At 37.5% G+C, this 22,777-nt stretch overlaps 1 protein-coding gene across 1 annotated transcript; it reads right to left on the reverse strand.

Annotated features, from left to right (window-relative positions):
- Window positions 1–3,195: 3,195 nt before the first annotated feature.
- LOC125405023 (olfactory receptor 9G4) lies at window positions 3,196–4,134 on the reverse strand. Its single transcript, XM_048441387.3, has one exon. It carries the CDS (start codon window positions 4,132–4,134, stop codon window positions 3,196–3,198), a length of 939 nt encoding a protein of 312 aa, XP_048297344.3.
- Window positions 4,135–22,777: the final 18,643 nt, after the last annotated feature.

Below are 22,777 nucleotides of genomic sequence, written 5' to 3' on the forward strand. Positions count from 1 at the left end.
ATATTTAAGGTGTATATCATTTTCTGTCATTTATCAGCATGCAAAAAATTGATTTTACTGAGAGAAACTAGGCCTCAGAAAACAAGTGCAAAAGAATATGTTAGAATCAGTAATGCATCTGAATGTGGGAAATCAATTGAGAGACTCTGGGAAGAGCAATGAGGGTGATATTTTGTATGTGATTACATGATTCACACCAAGGAGGAGGAACAGTTTTATGTTTGGCGAGTGAGAACACTTTTGACTTCTTTGCAACTTGAGATTGAGGAACCATCACCTCTTCATTTAGCTATTGTTACCACCTTGTTTTGGTTCTGACATGTACTTTCCTCATGATCTCCAAAGTGATTTTACATCCTAAATCAGATCATGAATGTTCTTGCTCAAAATTCCTAGGTCTTATGATCAGAATCAAATTTGAACCTATTTAGTCTGGAGAGCTTTGGAAACTCCAGGCCACATCTATCCTCCAGAATTCTAAGACTGAATCCAAGTCACACAAACTGTGCCTAGGCCAATGTAAGTCTCTTGGATCTTATTCTTCCATACTCCAAAAATCCCAGTGACCCGCATCTCTGAAGACAAAAGCAATTCCTTTGCTGGATGTTTGTCTCAGCTCTTCTCTTCCAGAGTGGCCTATAGTGAGCACTACCTTCTAGGTGACATAGTTTATGATCTTTGGAGCCACGTACAAGCACCTGCCTGATGCATAGGTCTTGTCAAAGAGGTTGTGCATCTGTTTGGTTGTGCACTGCTGTACCTGAGGACTTACCAATGAAGAACTATTAACCAGCAACACATTACACTGGGCTTTTCTTTGGGGACAGCATCATTGATGACGTTTTCTGCGATGTCTCAATTCTGGTTGAAGATGGGGTGTGATGTCAAGGAGAGTTACCCGTCTGTGATGTGCTTCTGCTGGACGCCAACGCCATCACTCCCACCCTGCTCATCTTGGCCTTCTGTCTCTTCATAATTGTTGCCATTCTGAGGCTCCGCTTCAGTTAGGCCCACCTTAAGGCTGTCTCCATATACTTCTAGTGCCTCATCTCTGTGAACTTGTACTACGGCTCCATTCTCTACATCTACTCTTGCACAAGTTCCAGCCACCCCCTGGAGAGGGACACGATGGTGTCTACCTTTTCTACTGTGTTTTTTTTTTTTCCCCCGTGCTGAACTTCATGGTCTACAGTCTGAGGACTAAAGATGCGAAGGAAGCTCTGGGAAAACTCTTCAGTTAGCTCCTTCTGAAGTCTGGGCTGAAACACGCTTTGCAAGCCAGGACTACATGATAACAAACTACATGGGGCAAACGGTTAAGGAACTTTGAATCTGGAGATAAAGTTTTCATTGTTTGAAACTCATCAGAAAATGTCTCATTAGTGTACATGTTTCTTTAGTAGTGTAACAGTTTTGTCTTTTAATGTAACTTTGCTTTGTATTAGTTGCTGAGTAATTGAACTTTAGTCTGCTATCGGCTATCAGTCTATGTTATTAATGTAGTTTTAAAACACAAAATTCTATAATTGGATGTGAAATAAGAAAATTTATAGTACTTTATTATTGGATTGATGCTTATTTATTCTCCCTCCTAGTACTGATCCAGTTCTTGTCCTTGCACATTAGGTATTGTAGATATATGAGAGAAACACTTTATGAATTATTAAGATGTATACAGCAATCTGCAATTTCTCACAGATACTAGATACTGGTAGGGATTCCTTACTGAACAAAAAATATGTAATGTCAAAACTGGTTTTAGGGAAGGAAAATGACAATTATGTGTGAGAGAACAATTACAGATAAAAGGAAAGATGAGAAACTTGGAGTTAGTTCACCTGACGGAGTGAACTATTTTATATTGGTTGTTTTTAAATTTTTACTAAATATATAAATGGGCCCATTTTGTCAATTGTAAAAATAAAATTTGATCTCTGATAGCGAAACCCCCCTTTTAATCTCTGATCTAGAAACATACTAGCTAAATCTGCCAAGCACTGAATTTTAAATATAGTTTTTAAATGTTGTGTCTAGAGCATTGTTTCATTTATCTGAAGATAAGTAGAATCAGCATGGAAAGGTAGCAGAGGATTTGCTTTAAGATATTGGCCCACACTATCCTAAAATATCATCTGGTGGGATTCTAAAAAAACAAATCACTCTATAACATGCTGATTGATCTACTGTGTTTATTGATTGAACTTAGATATGGATGGGATTACAGCAGGTCCTTAAAGGACCCTTAGGCAAAGGTTTCTACCCTATGGTATCCATTCACTAGGGTGTTAAGGCACTGAATTCATGTGAAGATGCTGGCTCAGAGCCAGGGGTACCAACTACTTGATCCTCCAGGGTTTTCCACAGCAACATAAACAGCTGTGTTAAGGCTGGAAATGCTCTGATAATTCCCCTGCTCGTCCGTAAGAAACAACCAGGCAGCTGCTGGATCTGGACAGATACAAGCTAAATGACCTTTTTTTTTTCTTTTATCTTAAAGTCCCCCTCCCATTGAGCCACTTTAATATGTGACCTGAGAAGGGGTCCTGTCAAGTACCTACTCTACCCAGGAGACTACATACTAGCTAGGGTGATACACACCTAGAAGGCCTCACATTTTTCTGTGCATTTACAAAGGGTTTTAGTGCTACTTTAACAGCACCTCATAATCTCAACAACTCTTAAAGTCTTTATCTAATACTACACTGATATAAAATATACGTGCTTGACAAAGTGTGCTTCTACACACTCAATTTGTGCTTTATTACAGAATTTATTGGAGGTGGCACTGTACTAAAGTAAAATTCTATAGTTATGCCTACACACCCGAGAACCTTAGCAGTCTGAATCTTCTCAGGGAGCAGCAACGATGTCTTGACAAACTTAAAATTAAACTATATCCCTTGAAACTGCAATTTCTTTTCTCTTAAATATTTCAGAATTAATGAACAAGAAAAATTAAGAGACAAAATATATTATTGAAGAACATTAAATAATCAAGTACTTTAAACTATAAGTATTGAAATGAATTATGTTGCACACAGTATAAAATAATAGGCAAAAATCATTTGCTCAACCTTTTATTGTCTAGCGGATCGTTTGTAGAATTTAATTGAAAGGTCCAAATGTGTGAGCACATGCAGAACTGAATTACTGGGACAATAAATGAACACAGCAATTAGCAAAAGGGGATAAGCTTCATGTGTGTGGTCGTATTGTCTGTGTTGCTTTCTTGAAGGCCTCTTTGACATCTTTGTTTCTCAGGCTATAGATGAGAGGGTTGAGCAACGGATTAACTACAGTGTAGAAGAGGGCGACCACTTTGTCCTTTTCTAGAGAGTAGGTTGAACTAGGCCTTGAATACATGAAGAGCAAGGAGCCATAGAATAGCATGACAGAGACCAGGTGAGAGGCACAGGTGGAGAATGCCTTGCGTCTTCCTGAAGCTGAGCGGATCCTCAAGATAGCCAGGAGGATGTTGAAATAGGAAATGAGGATTGCAAGAATGCTGGAGAGCACGGTGAAGCCCACCACACCCAGGAGGACCTTTTCATAGACACGGGTGTCTGTACAGGACATTTTTACCAATGGTGGTGCGTCACAGAAGAAGTGATCAATAATATTTTTACCACAGAAAGTTAGCCGGAAGGTGTTAGCAGTATGGGCTATGGCATTCAATAACCCTCCTATGTAACAGCCAGCCACCAGTCCAGTACAGAGAGAAGTAGACATGATGCTTGAATAGAGCAATGGGCTACAAATTGCTGCATGGCGGTCATAGGCCATGGCTGCCAGCAGATAACACTCAGTGTAGGCTACAACACAGGAGAAGAATAGCTGAGCCCCACATCCAGCCAAGGAGATGCGTTTGTCTTCTGAGATACAAGTGGCCAATATCTTTGGTGTATATACAGAAGTATACCAGAAATCCAAAAATGATAGATTGCCAATGAAAAAGTACATAGGTGTATGTAGTCTAGAATCAATACGAATTAAGACAACCAATGTCATGTTCCCTGATAGTGTCAACAAGTAGATGGTTAGAAATATTCCAAATAGAATCAGCTGCCAGCGGGGGTTTGCTGAGAAGCCAACCAGGATGAATTCAGTAAGGATGGTTCGATTGTCCACCTCCATGTCCCCAGAGGAGAGCCTGGTCATCAATAAACATTGAATTATGATAACAAACATATCAGGTAGTTCAGAAATTACTAGGAAGCCTAATAGATTTTAGTTACTATGTTGAATTATAGACCTTTAGTCTGTCACTTTGAAAAATCTTTGCAATTGTGGTATGAATGACTTTAAAATTACGGATTTTATATAGTAGCTTTAATACAAGGCCTGAAATAGATAAGAGAAATAACTTATAGAATTGTTCAATAAACAAATGACATCCTTTCTGATTATATAAAGAATATATACATGAAAATGCCCAGAAGAATGTTTGGTCAGTAGTCACCACTCATGAAACTGAAGTACGGTGAGCTGGACATGGTCTCACAGGATTAACACAAGTTACTGAGACAAGAGTGTCCTAAATTCAGGTTAATCTTAAGCTTTCATAGTATTTCCAACAGAAAATTCACACACACACACACACACACATTTAGTATCCTTCCATAATTAATTGAGAATTTCTCATGTGTCAAGGGTTAAACATTTATATACATTATTTCTCCTGCTAGTGCAACAAATTGAAATTACACAATATGGATCATATAGCAGGTTCTACATTGAATTCTATGATTACTTAATTTTCATAATTCTCATCATCTTTGCATAGCTCAAATGACATTTCCTACTTCATAATGTAATTGGTGAAACCCACGTGTGTAGAATGTAAGCAACCAGTCACACAGTCAAGTCATCAACAAAACAGATATTTAAGTCTCAAATCAGCTTACCCAGGAGTGTGCGCTGAGAAACTAGCTTAGACTAAGGAACATAAAAAAATTTCAGTATGCTACTGTGCCATAGACTACAGACAACTGTAATGACTGTTTCAAACACTAGAAAATAAAATGCAAGAGTAATTAACGGGGCTAGTGAGATATCTCATTAGGTGAAGGAACTTGCAGCCAAGATTGACAACCTGACTTTGATCCTCAGGACCCACTTGGTAGGAAGAGAGACATGATTCTTTTCCAAGTTGTTCTCTGATCTCCACATTTCACACACACACACACACACACACACACACACACACACAGAGAGAGAGAGAGAGAGAGAGAGAGAGAGAGAGAGAGAGAGAGACCCCTGTAATGGAAATGTAAATAAAATGAAAATAAAAGAAAATATGAATGCTTGAGGACATGATAGTGTTACATTTAATCCAGTCATAATGTTCCACACTGTATCTGATTATCAATGCTACATAAATTTGCAGTTTTTAATAAGTTTTTTTGGGTGCCAATAAAAATTAATTTAAATATGAAATAGTGAGGAAAGGAAGTAAGAAAGGAAGTCAAGAAGATAGGGAAGCCAGGAAGCAGGATAGGAAAAAGGACAGCAGGATGGGAAGATAGAAAGAAGAAAGGAAGGAAGGGAGAGAGAGAGGGAGAAAGAGAGGGAGGGAGGAGGGAAGTATGGAAAGAAGAAGGGAAGGAAAGAAGGGAGGAAGGGAGAGAGGGAGATAGAAAAGAAGGGAGGAAGAAGAATGGAAGGGTGAAAATGAGTCAAGGAGATGGAAGGAGGGAGGGAAGGAAGCCATGCTCTCAAAGACCCTTGTGTGTCCTGTATGATTGTTTACATTACTCATGTTTTTGCAAATTTCATCCATGGTTACTCTAAAGCTATAATCCTTTTACAAACTAAAACCACTTACTTGTCATTTTATTCCAGCTGATGTGAGATACAGAAGAATTTGTCAGGCATTTTCTTATGTAGCAGATACTAAACACTAGGAAGAACTTTTTATTTTATTTTTTGCTTGTAATATATTGAGGAACTATAAACCATGAAGTTAGAAAGTTGCTCTTGCAAAAATTCTAAGAATTCTCCAAATCACAACCAAGATCAGAACCACAATGAAGAGGAGATTTTTATTTCTAGCTGTTAATGCAGAATGGCAATCCAGAAACCGATAGAGGTTGCTGGTGCATTTCAATTTTCAAAAATTCTCCTTTGAGCAAAGCCAGTCACTATTGTCACTAGAAGGGTGCACTCAAGACCTTTGGTCTTATCTGTCCTCTTCACACTGAGGAGGCAAGACTCTTTATGTTTTCCACTAAACATAGAATTTAATTGACGCATTGTGGTCCGTGTAGCTTATAGATGTAAAGCTAGTCTACTTCTCTCCCTACTGCTAAGCTATGCATTGCCCCCATTAGCGTACATGGTGTCAGCACTTGAATTCTACCCTTGAGGTTCTGCCAGCGGGCTGTGATTTACCTTGAGACCATCGCTCTCATCAGTTCTCTCTTCTTTGGGAAGCAAACGTACTTGACACATCTGATTTGTCCATGATGTACAACATGGCACAAATGTTTCACAGTGCCTAGTTGTCTTTGTCTTGTTCCTGAACCATGGATTTGTTGTTCTGGAATTCCCTAATTACAGGACTTTATCTCCTAACACTCCCCATAACTTCCCATTCTGCTTCAACCTTTTTCGGTCCCTTACTCAAACATGACATTTGTGTGCAGTATCAAAGAATTTTTAGCAGAGCATTCTCTGTCCCTGTAACACTAACTGATGGACATCTTCATGGTTAATATATCATTCTCATTAAGTGCCTTCAAAATGTCTTTTCCTGATTATGGCCCATCACTAATCATTTATAAACATCTTTCCTCCCTGTCATCAATAGTTGTCATCTATATGACTCTGCTAAGCTCCTGCTCCGTTGACCACTATGTTGAAATATTATATACCAACTCCAATCTTTTTATAATATATTCATTACCTGTTTCTCTTCACAAAAATGCAACTTCCATTGAACAAAAATATTTCTCTGCTAATTGCTTCTATACTTTGGCATTGAGAACACTTTATGAAGTAAATAAAGAGATGCATACTCATATTTCTTGAACTTGTATTTCCTAAATGATTGCTTATTTCTAATAGACAAAATGTTTAGATCTAAAATTCATAACAGTATTGCCACCGGATGTCTGACAACAAAAAGCTGTCAGGAGCTGCATATTATATCACAGCAAAAGAAGACTAAGTGAAAATTCATGCCCAGAATCTCAAATCCATTCTAAATTTTAGATAACTTACTGATTATGCATGTTTACACAAATATAATGCACAGAAAATGTCAGAACCACTCATGATACAGCACACAGTCAGAATGGCTTTAAAGAAAAGTATGTGTGTGTCCTGTGCCAAGTTGCTTCAATGGAGTAAAAAAACAAACTGTTTAAGATTATCTCTCTGGCATCTAAACACCAGTTCAAAGAAGGGGAACAACACATGCCACAGACTAAAATACAGAGAGTATTGCAAACAATGGACTTGAAAGCAATTCACATATTCCAATGTTTGTTTAATTAAATACATGATGCTTCAGTACAAATATCATGTAGCCAAATTCTGTAAGAACATAGACTATTAAATGAAATGTGTATGTTTGCATGTTTGTGTGTGTGTGTAAATGCATATGTATTCATATTCAGCATATCAGTGATCTTTGGGTGACCAAGCCAGACCGTAAATAATATTCTCCTGTTTATTGTAGCTGAGGTCCCAACAAGAAAAAGTTGCTTAGGCTTCCCTCATCTCAGCTACTTACCCTTTGTCTGTAAAGCCAGTTCTTTGAAGTCACACAATTTTCTTTCTTTTGGTATTTTGGTGAGTCTTTGTTTGACCCAATATTTATTTCCTCAATTGCCCATTGAGGGCAATTACATCTACATAGTAACAAGAAATAGATTACTTCTACATAGTAACAAGAAATATAGACTTCACTCTCCAAAGACATAATTAGAGTTAACTTAGAGTTTGGGGATAATGTATTAATTAGGGTATAATCAAAGGTGTAGTGCTTTGTTACAAGTTGAGAGTATACAACTAAGTCACAACATAAACACAAAATATCTGATGATAGAACTTTTCTAATTTATGCCACTCAGAATTTTCTACACTGTCATTGTTCTAATATTTTTTTATTGCCATATCCTTTCATTTGAGTGCAGACTACCACCTTTCTGTAGTCCTAGAAATTGATTCACGTTCCGTCTAGTTAATATTTTGAAGGCTTTACTGTCCAGTGCCTCAGATTGTAAGTTATTCTGAGATATGGCCTTTGGAGTGGTGGTTAAGACCAAAGGAGAAAGTGAGTGGACTCTCACCCCATGACGTGTTGTACAAAAAGACATAAGAGATATGGGCAAGCAGAGAGGTTTTTATGGACACAGAATAGAGGAGTCATCTTCAAGGCAGGCAGGGAGCCCTCAGAATAAACCAGCTCTGTCAACTTCTTGAACTTGGACTTTGAGCCCTCAGAACTCTGAGAAAATAAATGCTTGCTTAGTCTGCCTAGTGTGTAGTATTTCCTTATGGAGTTCCTAACAAATTAATATGCTTCGTTATCTATACTAAAATTTTTATGGTGGAAAATGGTTAGTTATATATATAAAAATCATTTCAAATTAGTAATGTGTTATCTCACAATGAATTTTCCCTTAATTTTAATTAATTTATGAAAACAGAATAAAGAAGCATATTATATACATTTAGAGTTTAGAGAGGAAAAGAAAGAGAAAAATGGAGAGAAAGGGAGAGAGAATATTAACAAAAAATATGTGGTCTCTAGATTTGAGTATATAACCTGTAGTAACTGAAGAAGCTAGAAAGTAAAGGGGATTGTTGCAGGGTTGGGAAGCTACAGGGAGGGAAATAGCAGGGTACAAATGATCTATCTGAAGGAATAAGATGACAAAAGGTGGGAGCTTTTTAAGGGAAGAGAGAGAGAGATAAAAATAGAAGAAATGAGGAGGGTAAAATAATAGTAGGGATGTTTTAAAACATTATGAGGAATCCTACTATTAAAATACTTATAACATATGTAGATATGTGTCTGTGTATACATATTAATGTATAAAAGATATGTTCCTTTCTGGGCTGAGACTGATCTTCCCAGGAGCAGCAGACTGTCTAAAAAAAGCCCCAACACCAAGCATGAGATGATCTTTCTTGAGTTGTTATTGGTAAGGGTTGTCACAGAGACTCCCAATACATTATAGGCTACTACTGTTGGTTTTCTTATAACCTAGAAGTAGAAGGAAACTTCCTATGGCTTAAGATACCATGGACTTCAGACATAGGGCACAGAAGGACCAAGATCTGGTCCAAATGCCTCTTCTGTGAAGACTATCTTTCATAGTACCAGAAGATACTATATAAACTCACAGAGGTGGGAATCAACCTATAACCCTACCCTGCTAGGAAGCATGTGAACCACAAGAACAAACAACATGGCGTAATAACCCAAAGGGTGGAGCTGAGCCATGCATAACTTTGGGGCAACCAACAACTCTGATTGAACTTAAAGTCATCTCAACAAGAGGGAAACCATGCCTGGTACTGGAAAGGTTTCCAACTACCTGGGACTAGTGAAGTCTTGAGTCTTTAAGGAGAACATACAGCCATTTTCCTACACTAGTATATTTATAACTGCATTCTAAATATTTCTCATTATACAACACCCCTCAAAATGGAAATTATTTTGGAACAGAGACCTTCACAGAAAGTCATGACTCATCAAAATTCAGAGGTGAGAAGGTTAATCTCTATCTGATACCTCTCCAACTGATTCATCAACAGCACAACTCCTGAACTCCAAAACCCAGGGATCTTTCAGAAAGAGGAAGCATAAAGATTGTAAGAGCCAGAGGATCAGAGGCTTTGCTATGAGATGTGCCTCCTAGTAATATCAGAAGCCACAGACATAAAGTCTCATCAGTTTGATTGCCTAAATATGAAATGAACAAGGATGCCAACAATAGACATGCTAAGGTGAACAGGTGAAAGATCACCAGGCCTCAACCTTACATAAAGAACTACAGGGAATTAAGGAATTCTGAGACTGGAGAAATAGTATTCCCAAAGGAAGGGCACACAAGTTGGTTATCCAATACCAAATAGTCCTGAAAAAGACTGAACAGGTTGTACTTACATATTTAAGATTATCTATCATCTATCTATCTATCTATCTATCTATCTATCTATCTATCTATCTATCTATCATCTATCCATCTATCTAATAAGTGGGAGATAAACACATGTGAAATGAAATAAGAAGGCAGGACTGACTACTGAGGGTTAAAGAATTAGGTGGATGTGGGGTTGGAGAAATGTGGAAGAAGAAAAAGTAGTAAATGGATTTACTAAAAACAAAAGAGTCCTGAAAAAGTCTTATAGAAACACACTAGGTAATCAGCTAGTTTCAACATGCAACTAAAAAAAACAGTGCTTGAATGAAACTACCCAGCACAGGTGGAAAATGCTACACACAGTTTCTTGGGTCAATTAAACCAAAACCACGGTACAAGGGACTGAATACTTCCCTATGACTAATTCGTCAGGGAGGTCCCAGTGGTTCCCAAAGCATCACAGACTATTCCCATCACTCCTGGTTATCTTCAATAACCACATAGTAAAATCCTGTTGCTAAAGACCACCATAGACTTTGGCAAAAAGATATAGAGAAATCATTCTCAAACTGATTGACAAAGCTCTTCCATGCTGGCTAGCTTTGATGGAGCCATAATGGGTAATTCATGCTACTGGAAGAGAAAATATATCAGTGATCTTATCTTGTGATGAATTCTGGCTACTCTTCCTTCCAGGAAAGATATTTAGTACATCTGCAATATAGATATAACTCTTATGAAGTATCTTGTTTACGTTGTGATTGGGATTTTTAGAATTGTTCCACAGGAGGGGATTTTCTGCTTGATATTGAAATTCATATCTTTCAATTTCTAAAAAATGATCAACACTTTAAATGAAGTGACAGGATGGAAGATTAACCTACAACAATCATGAGCTTTTCTACACACAATAGAAAATATGTTGAGAAAGAAGCAGAAACATTCCTATTCACAGTAGCCTGAAAATATCTAGAAATAAACTGAAAAATGGACAGAAAAGAAAAATTTGAATCTGTGAAGAAAGAGGTTGAGATAGATGCACAAAGATGGAAGCAGATCCCATGCTCATGAACTGGTACAGTAGATATTATGAAAATGTCCATTTTATCAAAAGGATTTTACTGTTTTAGTGCAATCCCAGTCAAAATCCATATATTGCAGAAACAGAACAGACTATCTTAAAATTCTTTTGAAACCAGAGAATACCTAGTGAGAAGAAGCAATCCTGAGCCAAAAAAACAATGCTGGAGAAATTGACATTCCAGATTTTAACATGTATTCCAGAGCTATAGCAATAAAGCCACTATGGTACTAGCACAGATCTGACATGTAATTCAATGAAACAAAATAGAAGACACAAACATGAGTGCTTGTAACTATTGCCATTTGTTATTTAACCGAGATGTTAAAAAGACATGCTGGAGAAAGAAAGACAGTATCCTCAGCAGATGATGCTGGGAAAAACTAAAAGTTCACAGTAGATGGATGAAACTAGATCCCAATATATAACTCTGCACAAAAGTAAACTCAAAATGTATCAAATACTTTAATATGAAACGTGAAATATTGAAACTGCTAGATGGAAGCCTAGGTAGTACCATAAGATGTAAGGGCAGGAAAGGGCAGGCTTTCTGAGTAGGAATCCTTCGATTAGGGATTAAGGCCCAAAATTGACAAACTGGATCTCATAAATTTAGAAGCCTTCCTTATTACAAAAGAAACAACCAAGGATTAGTAAGACTACATAATGGGAGATAATCCTTGTCATTTGTACATCTCACAAAGGATTAGTATCTGCAATATATATAAATTTAAAAAACAACAAATCAAGAAAACAACAAATGGGCTAAGGGTCTTAGAAGAAGAAATGAAAATGGCCAAGAAATATTTCAAAACATGTTACACACATCATTGGCAATTAAGGCAACGCAAATTAAAGCAACTTTGAGATTTCATCTTAGCTCAGTCAGAATAACTAGGATTAATAAAACAAGTGAAAACAGATATTTTCGACAAAAAAGTGATGCCAATGTTTTACAACATTGTGATACCTGTGTTAGATTCAATAATTTTAATATGAGGAAAAAAGGGTGTCACAGATTCTTTTTCTTTTTTTACTATTTTTTCATTTATTTTACATACAAATCAGTTTCCCCTCCCTCCTCTCTTCCTATTCCCTCCCCCACCTCCCATCTATTCCCCCAATTCACCCCTCCACTAGTCAGAAAGGGGCAGGGGGCAGGCCTCCCATGGAGTCAATAAAGCATGTCATACCACATTGAGTCAGGACCAGACTCCTAGCCCTGTATCAAGGCTGGGCTGCATCTCTGCTTGTGGAACAGATTCCAAAAGGCCAGCTCATGCACCACAAACAGATTAACCTACACAACTGTTGTTTACATGTAAAGGATCTAGGTCAGTCTCATACAGGCTCCCTAGCTGTTGGTCCAGAATCTAGCTGTCTCTGTAGGTTTCCCAGTCATGATCTTGACCTCCACCCCTCCTTGCTCATATGATCACTCTTCCCTCTCTTCAGCTGTACTACCAGAGCTCTGCTCAGTGCTTGACTGTGGATCTCTGCATTTGCTTTAATCAGTTACTGGATGAAGGTTCTCTGTTGACAATTAGGGCAATCGCCAATCTGATTACAAAAAAAGGCCAGTTCAGGCACCCTCTCCACTATTGCTAGGAGTCTTGACTGGGGTCATCCTTGTGGTTTCCTGGGAGTATTCCTGGCACCAGGCTTCTCCCTAACCCCCAAATGGGCCCCCTCTATCAAGATATCTCTGTTATTACTCTCCTCCTTCTTTCTACCCCCAACTAGACCAACCTGGTTTCTCATGTTCCCATTCCCCCATTTTCTTCTCCCTTTCTCCCTTTCCAGTTTATGTAGGAAATGTCATCTATTTTCCCTTTCCAGGGGAAATCCAGTGACTATTTTAGTGTCCTGTTTCAGAGAAGGCACATTGCTTTGGGGAAGGTCCAAGGCCCTCCCTTCTATATCTAGGCTGAGCAAGGTATCCATCCAAAGAGAATAGGTTCCAAAAAAGCCAGCACATATAAAGAACTTGGCAAAGTTACTTCTGTTTATATTATGTGAAACAATTTGAGGAGTATTGGTATTAGATCTTTGAAATTCTGATGAATTCTCCACCGAAATCTTCTGGCCCTGGAATTTTCTGATTTGAAGAGTTTTAACATCTGTTTCTGTTTCTTTAGGGCTTATGGGTCTATTTAAATTGTTTTTATGATCTTGATTTAATTTTCATATGTGGTACTTATCAAGAAAATTGTCCATTTCTTTTAGGTTTTCCAATTTTGTGGAGTACTGGTTTTTGAATTATGACCTTGTTGATTTTCACAAATAACCAACTCATGTTTCATTGAATCTTTGTATTGTTCTCTTTGTTTCTTTTTTATTTACTTTCACCAGGAATTTGATTATTTCCTGCCATCTACTTTTCCTGGGTGAATTTGCTTCTTTTTGTTCTAGAGCTTTCAGGTGTGCTGTTAAATGACTGTAGGATTAAATGTGCTGTTAAATGGCTGTAGGATTTCTACAAATGCTTTCTGTAGGCACTTAGTGCTTTCAGCTTTCCTCTTGGCACTGCTTTTACAGTGCCCTACAGGTTTGGAAATATTGTGTATTCATTTTCCTCGAATTCTAGAAAGTCTTTAATTCCTTTATTTCTTCCTTAACCCAGTAGTGGTTCAGGAGAGAGTTGTTCAGTTTCCATGAGTTTGTAGTCTTCCTGAAGTTTGTGTTGTTGTTGAACTCTAATTCACCCATGGCGATATGATAAGATACAAGGGTTATTCCAGTTTTTTTCTTATCTGTAGAGATGTTCTTTATGACTGACTATGAAGTCAATTTTAAAGAAGGCTCCAGGAGGTACTGAGAAAGAAGGTATATTCTTTTGTATTTGGGTAAAATGTTCTGTAGACGACTGTGATGTCCATTTTAATCATAACATTTGTTAGTTCCCTTATGTTTCTTTGTTAAATTTCTGTCTGTCTGGCAGACCTGTCTGTTTGTGAGAGTGGGATACTGTAGTCTCCCACTATTTATTTGTGGAGCTTGATATATGCTTTAAACTTTAGTAAGGTTTCTTTTACAAATGTGTATATTTATATTTTATAAAGCTCTTCTATTTCATCATGCATTTCATGGAACTAACAGCGGGTTGGTTTTTCTAAATACCTATTTACACAAAGTAATTGCTGCATTGCAAATGTTTAATTAAGTGGCATGTCTCCACTTTTACTGATTTTTGTGTTATACATAGGCTAGGTGATAATTAACCTGATATCCAGGGATAATCAACACCTTTTCTGTAGCCTGGTGATGCAGCTCATTTCTCCTCTTGATGTGATGTCCTCACAGTCTTTGTTATGTGTCTTTTTCCTGGAACACAGATGAGTTTTGATTCTACTGCATGGACTGGCTTTGTGGGAGCCTGGTTTGTTTGGATGCTTACCTTCATAGACCTGGATGGAGTGGGGAGGTCCTTGGTCTTCCCACGGGGCAGGGAACCCTGACTACTCTTAGGACTGGAGAGAAAGGGGATGAGGGGAGGGGGAGGGAAACGGAAGGGGGGGTGGAAGTGAAAATTTTTAATAAATAAATAAATTTAAAAAAGGACGAGGGGATACAGTCTATACTTTTAAGGATCCATAAATAACTCATTTAAAACCCACATTTTGAATTTCTTTGAAGATCTTCCCTGAGGAGCTTCCTTTTGCTCACATATTGTGACAGATGTAAGTAACAACAAATGTTGTAAAATAACTTTTAGCCTGTTTCTGTTTCTTCACCAGGTTTTCTACCAGTTTGCAACAAGAACTGACAAGAAACTACTAGACTCTGTTAAGTATGGCAGGAAAGGGAATAAAAAATGTTGGTATCAGTTTAACTAATGTGTCTACTATGGGTCTGACATGTTATTGGACATTATCATATTAGGAATAAAAATCCTCATGGAAGGTATGGATTAATAAAGATAATAAATGAGTAATTGATCAGAAATTAAAATAAATATGTAGAATTTTGTTACTAAAGATATCAGGAATCCAAGACACTATATATAAGGCTGTATTTTAGGTACGGTATTGAAAAACTTGTAAAAAAAAGGTAGGGGGTAAAAAGAGATGAAAAGAATATATTTTTAGTATGGCTTCCCATGGTATGGAGAAGCAACAAAAGGTGAAAGGGATTCTCCACACATTATTCTCAGAGACTTATATATATAGTCCAAGAAAGAGAGCAAAGTATTCAAGCTGGTTTGTGCTACTCCCTGAGATATCTTTGTGCCTTTTATGTGCTTTGGAAACCTACAGGGTTGAGGATAAAGACACCATACAATGCTTTCTTAGGGGAAAGATATCATCTGTACTAAAATGGCATTTCTGAAAATTGAAAATTGACCAATTTTGTTTTGTTTGCCTAGAAAGACATTTGAGGATCGTTTTATTTTCTGCAATATATTTTAAACTTAGAAATAATATTTAGTACAGAAATTGAAACCTTTAAATTTATATATTACTTACATTTAAATTATATCTTAGGATAGAAGTCATTCTGCTAATCCTGAATTACTCTGGGATTGTCAGCAATCCCATCTCATTTTTAATCCATTAGTGAATAGGATGTACTAGGTTACATGCTATCTTGTTTACAGACTTATCTGCTGTGTCTATAACAATTTTACAAGTAAAATAATAACATCTATATTTTAAAGAAAAATATATTGGGTATAGTTATTGATGCATAGCTAATGTAGCACATTTCAGTCCGAGTCATCTGGAGTCCAGGCAGCTACACTCATGCAAGACTGAGATGAACAGGTCAGGATGTTTAGTATTTTCTGGATACCTTATGAAAGAATGTAACACTGAAAGAATTTGACTGAAAAATTTAGTTCCTTGCAGTTGTGGAGCCTTCATCCCTGTTCTTCAACAGCTGCTGGTCAGGAACCTCACCCAGACATTTAAGGCCTTTATTTTCCTTCTCAAACGTCCCTCCATCCTCAGAAGACCAGGGACACATCTATCTGATCCTTAACAACATGGCAAAGTTCTCTGAGTTCTTCAACTTGTAGGTGGAAAAAAATAACCTCTGCTCTATCCTGCTTCTTCCTCCTTTAAGACCTATTGTAGAGTATTTTCCTGATTAACTATGTGGGAGAGCCCAACCCACTGTGAGTGGTACAGCCATTGGTCACGTGACCCAGGACCATATAAAAAGGCGAGCTAAATGAGCCATAGTGTTCAAGCCAGAAAACATTGCTTCCTCATGGACTCTGCTTAAGTTTCTTCCTGGGGCTCTTACCCTGACTTCCCTTCCTTCATGATGGATTGTATCTCTAAGCCCAATAAACTCTCTTCTTCTCCCTCCAAAGATTTAGTTTGTCATATAACATTATATAACCACATTCAGAAACAAAATCATGTTTGCAGATTTCAGAGTTTAAAGAAGCACGTGTTTGCAGGTCCACTGTAGACACTCTTCAACTGTAAATTGTGGAAAGGAAAGATTCATACCTACAATCTTAGAACCAAGAGACTGAGGCAGGGTAATCTTGAACTTGCAGTTTGTAATGTCAGCATTATGAAAACTTGTTTTAAAAAGAAAAGGAGGAGGGAAGAAAAGCAGGAGAGAGAAAGGAAGAAAATTTCTCTCCACCATACTTATCGACTACTAGCTGGAGATAGGACCAAATACAAAGACCCAGAGAGAGACAATATGCAGAGAGTGAGAGACCTAAAAACACTCAGCCCTAAATTGGATTTCTCCATCAAATCCCTCCCTCCCCTCATGGTGCAGGAAGAGGAGTCAGAAAGAAAGTAAGAGTCAGAGGGGGTGGAGGACACCAAGAAACAATACTTTCTAAATCAACATCTTATGAACTTACAGAGACTGAAGCGTCATGCATAGGGCTTGCACTGGTCTGCACCAGGACCTCTGCACATATATTATGACTTCCAAGTGTAGTTGGATTTTTTTTATTCTAGTCCCATGGTGGAACAGCAAAATATTGATGGTTGTTTCACTTCTTATTCTTTTGGCTTTTTGGACTCTTTTGGGGGACCTAGCACCTAGCTCCCAAATAAATTACACATGGAGGGAGTTTTATTCTTTCTTATAAACAACTGGTCTTGCTTGGCTTGTTTCTAACCAGTTTTTCTTGACTTAAATTATGTCATCTACATTTTGCCTCTGGGCTTTTCCCTTTTCTTCTGTGTATCTAACTTCCATTCTTGTTCCATGGCTGCCTATGTGGATGGGTGGCTGGCCCCTGGTAAACTCTCTCTTCTTGTTCTCTCTTGCTTTCCCTTGTTCCTCCCAGATTTCTTCTTTTATTTATTCTCTCTGACTGCCAGTCTTACCTACTCCTTCTCCTGCCTTGCTATTGACCATTCAACTCTTTGACCACCAGGTGTTTTAGACAGGCAAAGATTCACAGCTTCATGGAGTTAAAAAAAATCAACATAAAAGAATGCAACATATCTTTGCATCATTAAAACAAATGTTCCATAGCATAAAAATAACATATCTTAAAATAATATTCTACCACATCCAGTTTTTGGTGTGTTTTAATGGGATTCCAGTTTGCAAATGAGTGGGACTCTGATTCCTTTGCCTTCTCTTGGGCTCTTTTCATCCTCTTTGTTTGCTTCATTCAACTTTAATGTGATAGTTTTTGTTTTATCTTATCATTTTTAATTATCTCTTAGAAGTCTTTTTGTTTTCTAATGAGAGATAGAAAGGGAGTGGAACAGATGGGAGGGGAGAAAGGTAGGGTCTGGCGAGAGGGAGTAGAAGAAAGGGAAACCATAATTAGGTTAGATTATGTGAGAAAAAATCATTTTTGATGAAAGGAAAAATATTATTTTGGCAAAGTGTTGGGCTCAATGATATAATGACAACCACTTGGCAGTTTGTGAAATGGTTTACTATTACTTGCTAGAATGTACTATTTGGAAGAAGAAATGGGTTATATGTGTGTGTGTGTGTGTGTGTGTGTGTGTGTGTTACAGGTGTGGGTTTTAAATCTAATGAGAGCACTATTGGCTACCACCGGAGTACCTGTGCCCCCGCTTCATTCATAGCCTTGTGTCGGGCTGGTCTCTGTGATGACTCACAGACATCAGAGGACCATTGAGTGCTTCCCTCCTCTCGAACATACGTGGTGCCTTGGTATCATGAAAGTTAGTCCTCAGGGAGGGGACATTCAGGTCAGTTCCAGACCAGGGGCTTCAATGTCTCAAGTGCATGGTGTCTAAAGCAATAGGGAATTATCTTTCACCTTTGTGGGCAGTAAAGGATAATAGCAATAGCCTGCTTTCGAAGCCTCACGGAGAAAACTAATCAACAACTCAAAATAAAGTTTTATTTGCCTGGTGTGAGGGTTTTTGTTAGGTGGTTTTTGGCTCTTAGAGGGAGCATTCTAAGTCCAGATAAGAAAACTTCGTTTAAAATTTATATGTATATTTACATACAGACTTACATGTATTGCAGGTTATTTTAGGTAGTTAACAATATGAATTCTTCTGACTTTTCAGACATCCCTACAGTGCATGAAGGTTCACCTTTTTCCACAACCTATCCAGATTTGCTTTTGTTGTGTTTGCGGATCTTTGCCATTCTGATGGAGCTAAGATAAAACCTAAAATAGCATTTCCCTAATTCATAGGGACAATGAACTTTTAAAAAATATTTCTTAGCATTTTTTATCTTATTTTAAGAAATATTGTGCAGGTGTATGGCGGTTTGAATGATAATGGCCCCCACAGGCTCATGGGGAGTGGCACTATTAGGACATATGGCCTTGTTGGATATGTATGTGTATGTGACATTGTTGGAGAAAATGTGTCACTTGGGGTGGGCTTTGAAGTCTCAGAAGCTCAAACAAGGATGTAGAAATCTCAGTCACCTCTCTAGCACCATGTCTGCCTGTGCACTGCCATGTTTTTTTCTTTTAATGCCATGATGATAATGGATTAAATATATGAATCTGTAAACGAGCCTATTAGGAATATTTCTTAACCGAGCCACTCCGACAATGCAAAATAATCCCAATCAAGCCAAATCAGTCCAGATTAAAAGGTATTCGGGTTTAATAAGACACCTACACTCCTGGATGCCCCTGAGGGAAAACGGGAAGCCCCCAGTGTGACCATCTGATAGGAAGAGGGAAAACCATGTGTTTATTTTCTGGGGAGCAGTTTAAATAGCCTGTGGGAGTGGTCTTGATCTTTTCTGTGGAGGGGTCAATGTTTGAGGGCACAGAGGAGGGGCCTCCAAAGATGGAGTCAGAGGCTGAGATTACACAGCCCGAGTTAAATGTTTTCTTATAAGAGTTGTCATGGTTGTAGTGTCTCTTCACAATAAAACACTGACTAAGACAAGGTACTAGGGCCATTTATTGAATGGGTCATTTGCATGTGTGTGCGTGTTTAATTCAATTTTTTGAGTTTTTAAAAACACATTCAGAATATTATTCATCTTTCAGGTGTATAACTGGCAAAGACTATCTTCCATTCTTTAAGCTGTCTCTTCATTCAGTTGATTTTTTTTCTGGGCAGAAGTTTTTTTAGCTTATGAAGGTCAGTGTCTAAACTGTTCTCCATAAATCTTCAACAATTAGAGTCCTATGCAGGAAGTCCCTTTTCATATGTATGCCCTGTAGGGCACTGCCTACGTATTCCTCTAGCAGTTTTAGTATTTCTGGATTCACATTTATGTTTTTGATCCATTTGGAGCTAGTTTCAGTACAGATGATAGATAGAGAACTAAATTAATTCTTCTGCATGTGGATATTCAGTTTTTGCAAAATATTTGTTGAAGATGTTTTTTATTTCTTCAGCTTCTATTTTTGGCACCTTATATTAAATGACTGAAGTTATGTGTGATCATGTTGGTTCTTTGATATTATTCCATTAGTTTGCATGTTTATTTCTATGACAGTGTCATATTTACTACTATGGCTCTGTAATATTTCGTAAGTTCTAGAATGTTAATCCCCTCAGAATATTATTTTTGGTCAGGATTGTTTGGGTTGCATGGGTTCTTCTGGGATTTCGTATGCATTTTAGGATAATTTAAAAAAATTCCCTAAGGAATTAAATGGGTATTTTGGTTGAGATTTCATTGAAAATGTAATAGATTTTGGGAAAATGATCATTTTCCTAATGCTTTTGCCAGTCCGTAAGCATAGAATGTCTTTCCATTTTCTAGTGTCTTTCTCTACCTCTTTCTTCAAAAGTTTAATGTTTTCATTATAGGGCTCCTTCACAAACCTTGATTAGAATGATTCCTATATATGTTGTTTTCTTTGCTGTTGTTGTGAATTGGAGGGTTTCCATGATCTCCTTCTCTGTCTGCTTGTTGTTAGTGCTTAAAAAACTTTGAATTTCTTTGAGTTAATTCTGTATTTTGCCATATTGCTGAATTAGTTTATCATTTCTAGAAGTGTTCTGGTACAACTTTTAGATCTCTAATATATAGCAACATGTCATTTTCAAATAGACATAATTTGACATCTCTTTTTCTATTTGTAGTGCTTTAGTTTCCTTTTCTTACATTATCACTCATTCATATCTTGAACAAATTACTGAAAAAGAGCAGGGATAGTAGGTATCCCTGTTTTGTTCCTGACTTCAGTGTGAGTTAGGATGATATTGGCTGTATGTTTCTCATGTATGGCTTTTATTGTGTTAAGTTCCCTCTACCATGAAGGTATGTTGGATTTTGTAAAAGGCTTTCTTGTATCTATTGATATGATTATGTGATTTTTGTCTTTAAGTCCACACAAGTGGATTATTACATTTATTGAGTTGTATATATTGAAACATTCGTGCATTCTAGGGATAAAGCCAACTTGATTACCATGGATTGTCATTTTGCATTCTGTTCCCAGGAATTGTACTGACCATTGTTTTTAGTAAAAAGACTTATTTATTTATTTATTAAAAATTTCCACCTCCTCCACACCTCCCTTTTCCCTCCCCCTCCTCACCTTCCCCTCCCTTTCTAGTCCTAAGAGCAGTCAGGGTTCCCTGCCCCGTGGGAAGTCCAAGGTTCTCCCCCCTCCATCCAGGTCTATGAAGGTGAGCATTCAAACAAACCAGGCTCCCACAAAGTCAGTCCATGTACTGACCATTTTTAAGTCTATGTTCATCAGGAATATAGTCCCATGGTTTTATATGTTATTGTTCCTTTGGTGGTGTTTGTGATTGTTGTTGTGTCTTTGCTGTGTTTTGGTATTAGAAAGCGACTGACTTAATAGAAGGAGTTTCAGAGCACTCATTATGTTTCTATTTTATTGAGTAGTTAAGATCTCCATGAGACTTCTACTGTGGATCTAAGTGACCCTGAACTTATTTTTTTTAAAGCTGGAAAGTTTTATCTTTTAAATTACTATTTTTAGCTCTTCATTTGTTTTGGGGATCTTTAGGATGTTGACCTTCTTGTTTAATTTTGATGATTTGGTTGAAACTAGACATCCATCCACTTTTTAAAGGTTTTCCAGTTTAATGGAGTACATCATTTAAAAATATTTCCTTGTTGAGAACCAGGACCAGTGAATGACTCATTTGCCAGTGGAAATACTCCCCTCCCTGAATTCTGTGACCCCCACAAACACACACACAGAAAGAGAGAGAGAGAGAGAGAGAGAGAGAGAGAGAGAGAGAGAGGAGATTAACATATTTATTACAATTTAACTCATGTACCACTGTCTCAAGGTACTTAATTAAGGTCACAAAACTCAAAACTATATAAGTACACATTGGAATTTTATTTAGCGAAATTCACAAATAAACAGATGGAAATAGAAAAGATTCTACTGAACAATACTCAGATATAGAAAGATAAGTCCTACATATTCTTGCTCATAAAGAATCATACATTCAAATCTTTGGATCTATGTTTGTATTATTTTTATGCAGTAGTTGAATGAGAAATGTCCCCCATCGTACTGAGCATTTGAATACTTGGTCCCCAGCTGAGGAGTACTGTTTGGGCAGGTTTACGAGGTATAGCCAATTGGAGAAACTGTGTCACTTTTAGAGTTTAGAGACTTATGCCGTTTCCAGGTTGTTCTGTCTGCTTAATGTTTGCATAAAAGATACGTCTTGTTGGCATTCTTCTCCAGCCACCATGCCTGCTGTATGCTGCCATAGCTTCCTGAAATGATGGCCCCTTATTCTGCTGGAACTGTAAGGTCGAATAAACACTTTCTTCTATAAGTTGCTTTGGTCATTTTTTTATTATTACAGCAGTAGCACAAAAATAACTAACACAGAATTTTCTAAAAACAAAGAGAGAAGAAAGGAGCTATGAGGGGATGAAACACCGTAAAGGAGGGGAATATGAAAGGTGAGAGGGACATACTGGGGGAGAAAGGTTTAAGCAGAAATGGAGGTGGTAAGATGGATAGAAAAAAATGTAGGCAAAGGAGAATTGACATAAACAAAGGGTATATGAAAAAGACACATGGAAACATTCTATTTTGTAAGACAATAGTTCAAGAAGAGTAACAGGTAATGGGGAGATATTCTGTTTTGCTGGATATGGTTGTTTCTAGATACTATGGATTATTGAACACAAATCCCTGTTCTTATGATTTGTTGGTCAGAGAGACCTCAGAGGCTCCCCAAATTATACAGACCCTTGCCAT

The sequence above is a fragment of the Myodes glareolus genome, chromosome 6 (genome assembly GCF_982192425.1).
Source record: "Myodes glareolus chromosome 6, mMyoGla1.1, whole genome shotgun sequence".
NCBI lineage: Eukaryota > Metazoa > Chordata > Mammalia > Rodentia > Cricetidae > Myodes > Myodes glareolus.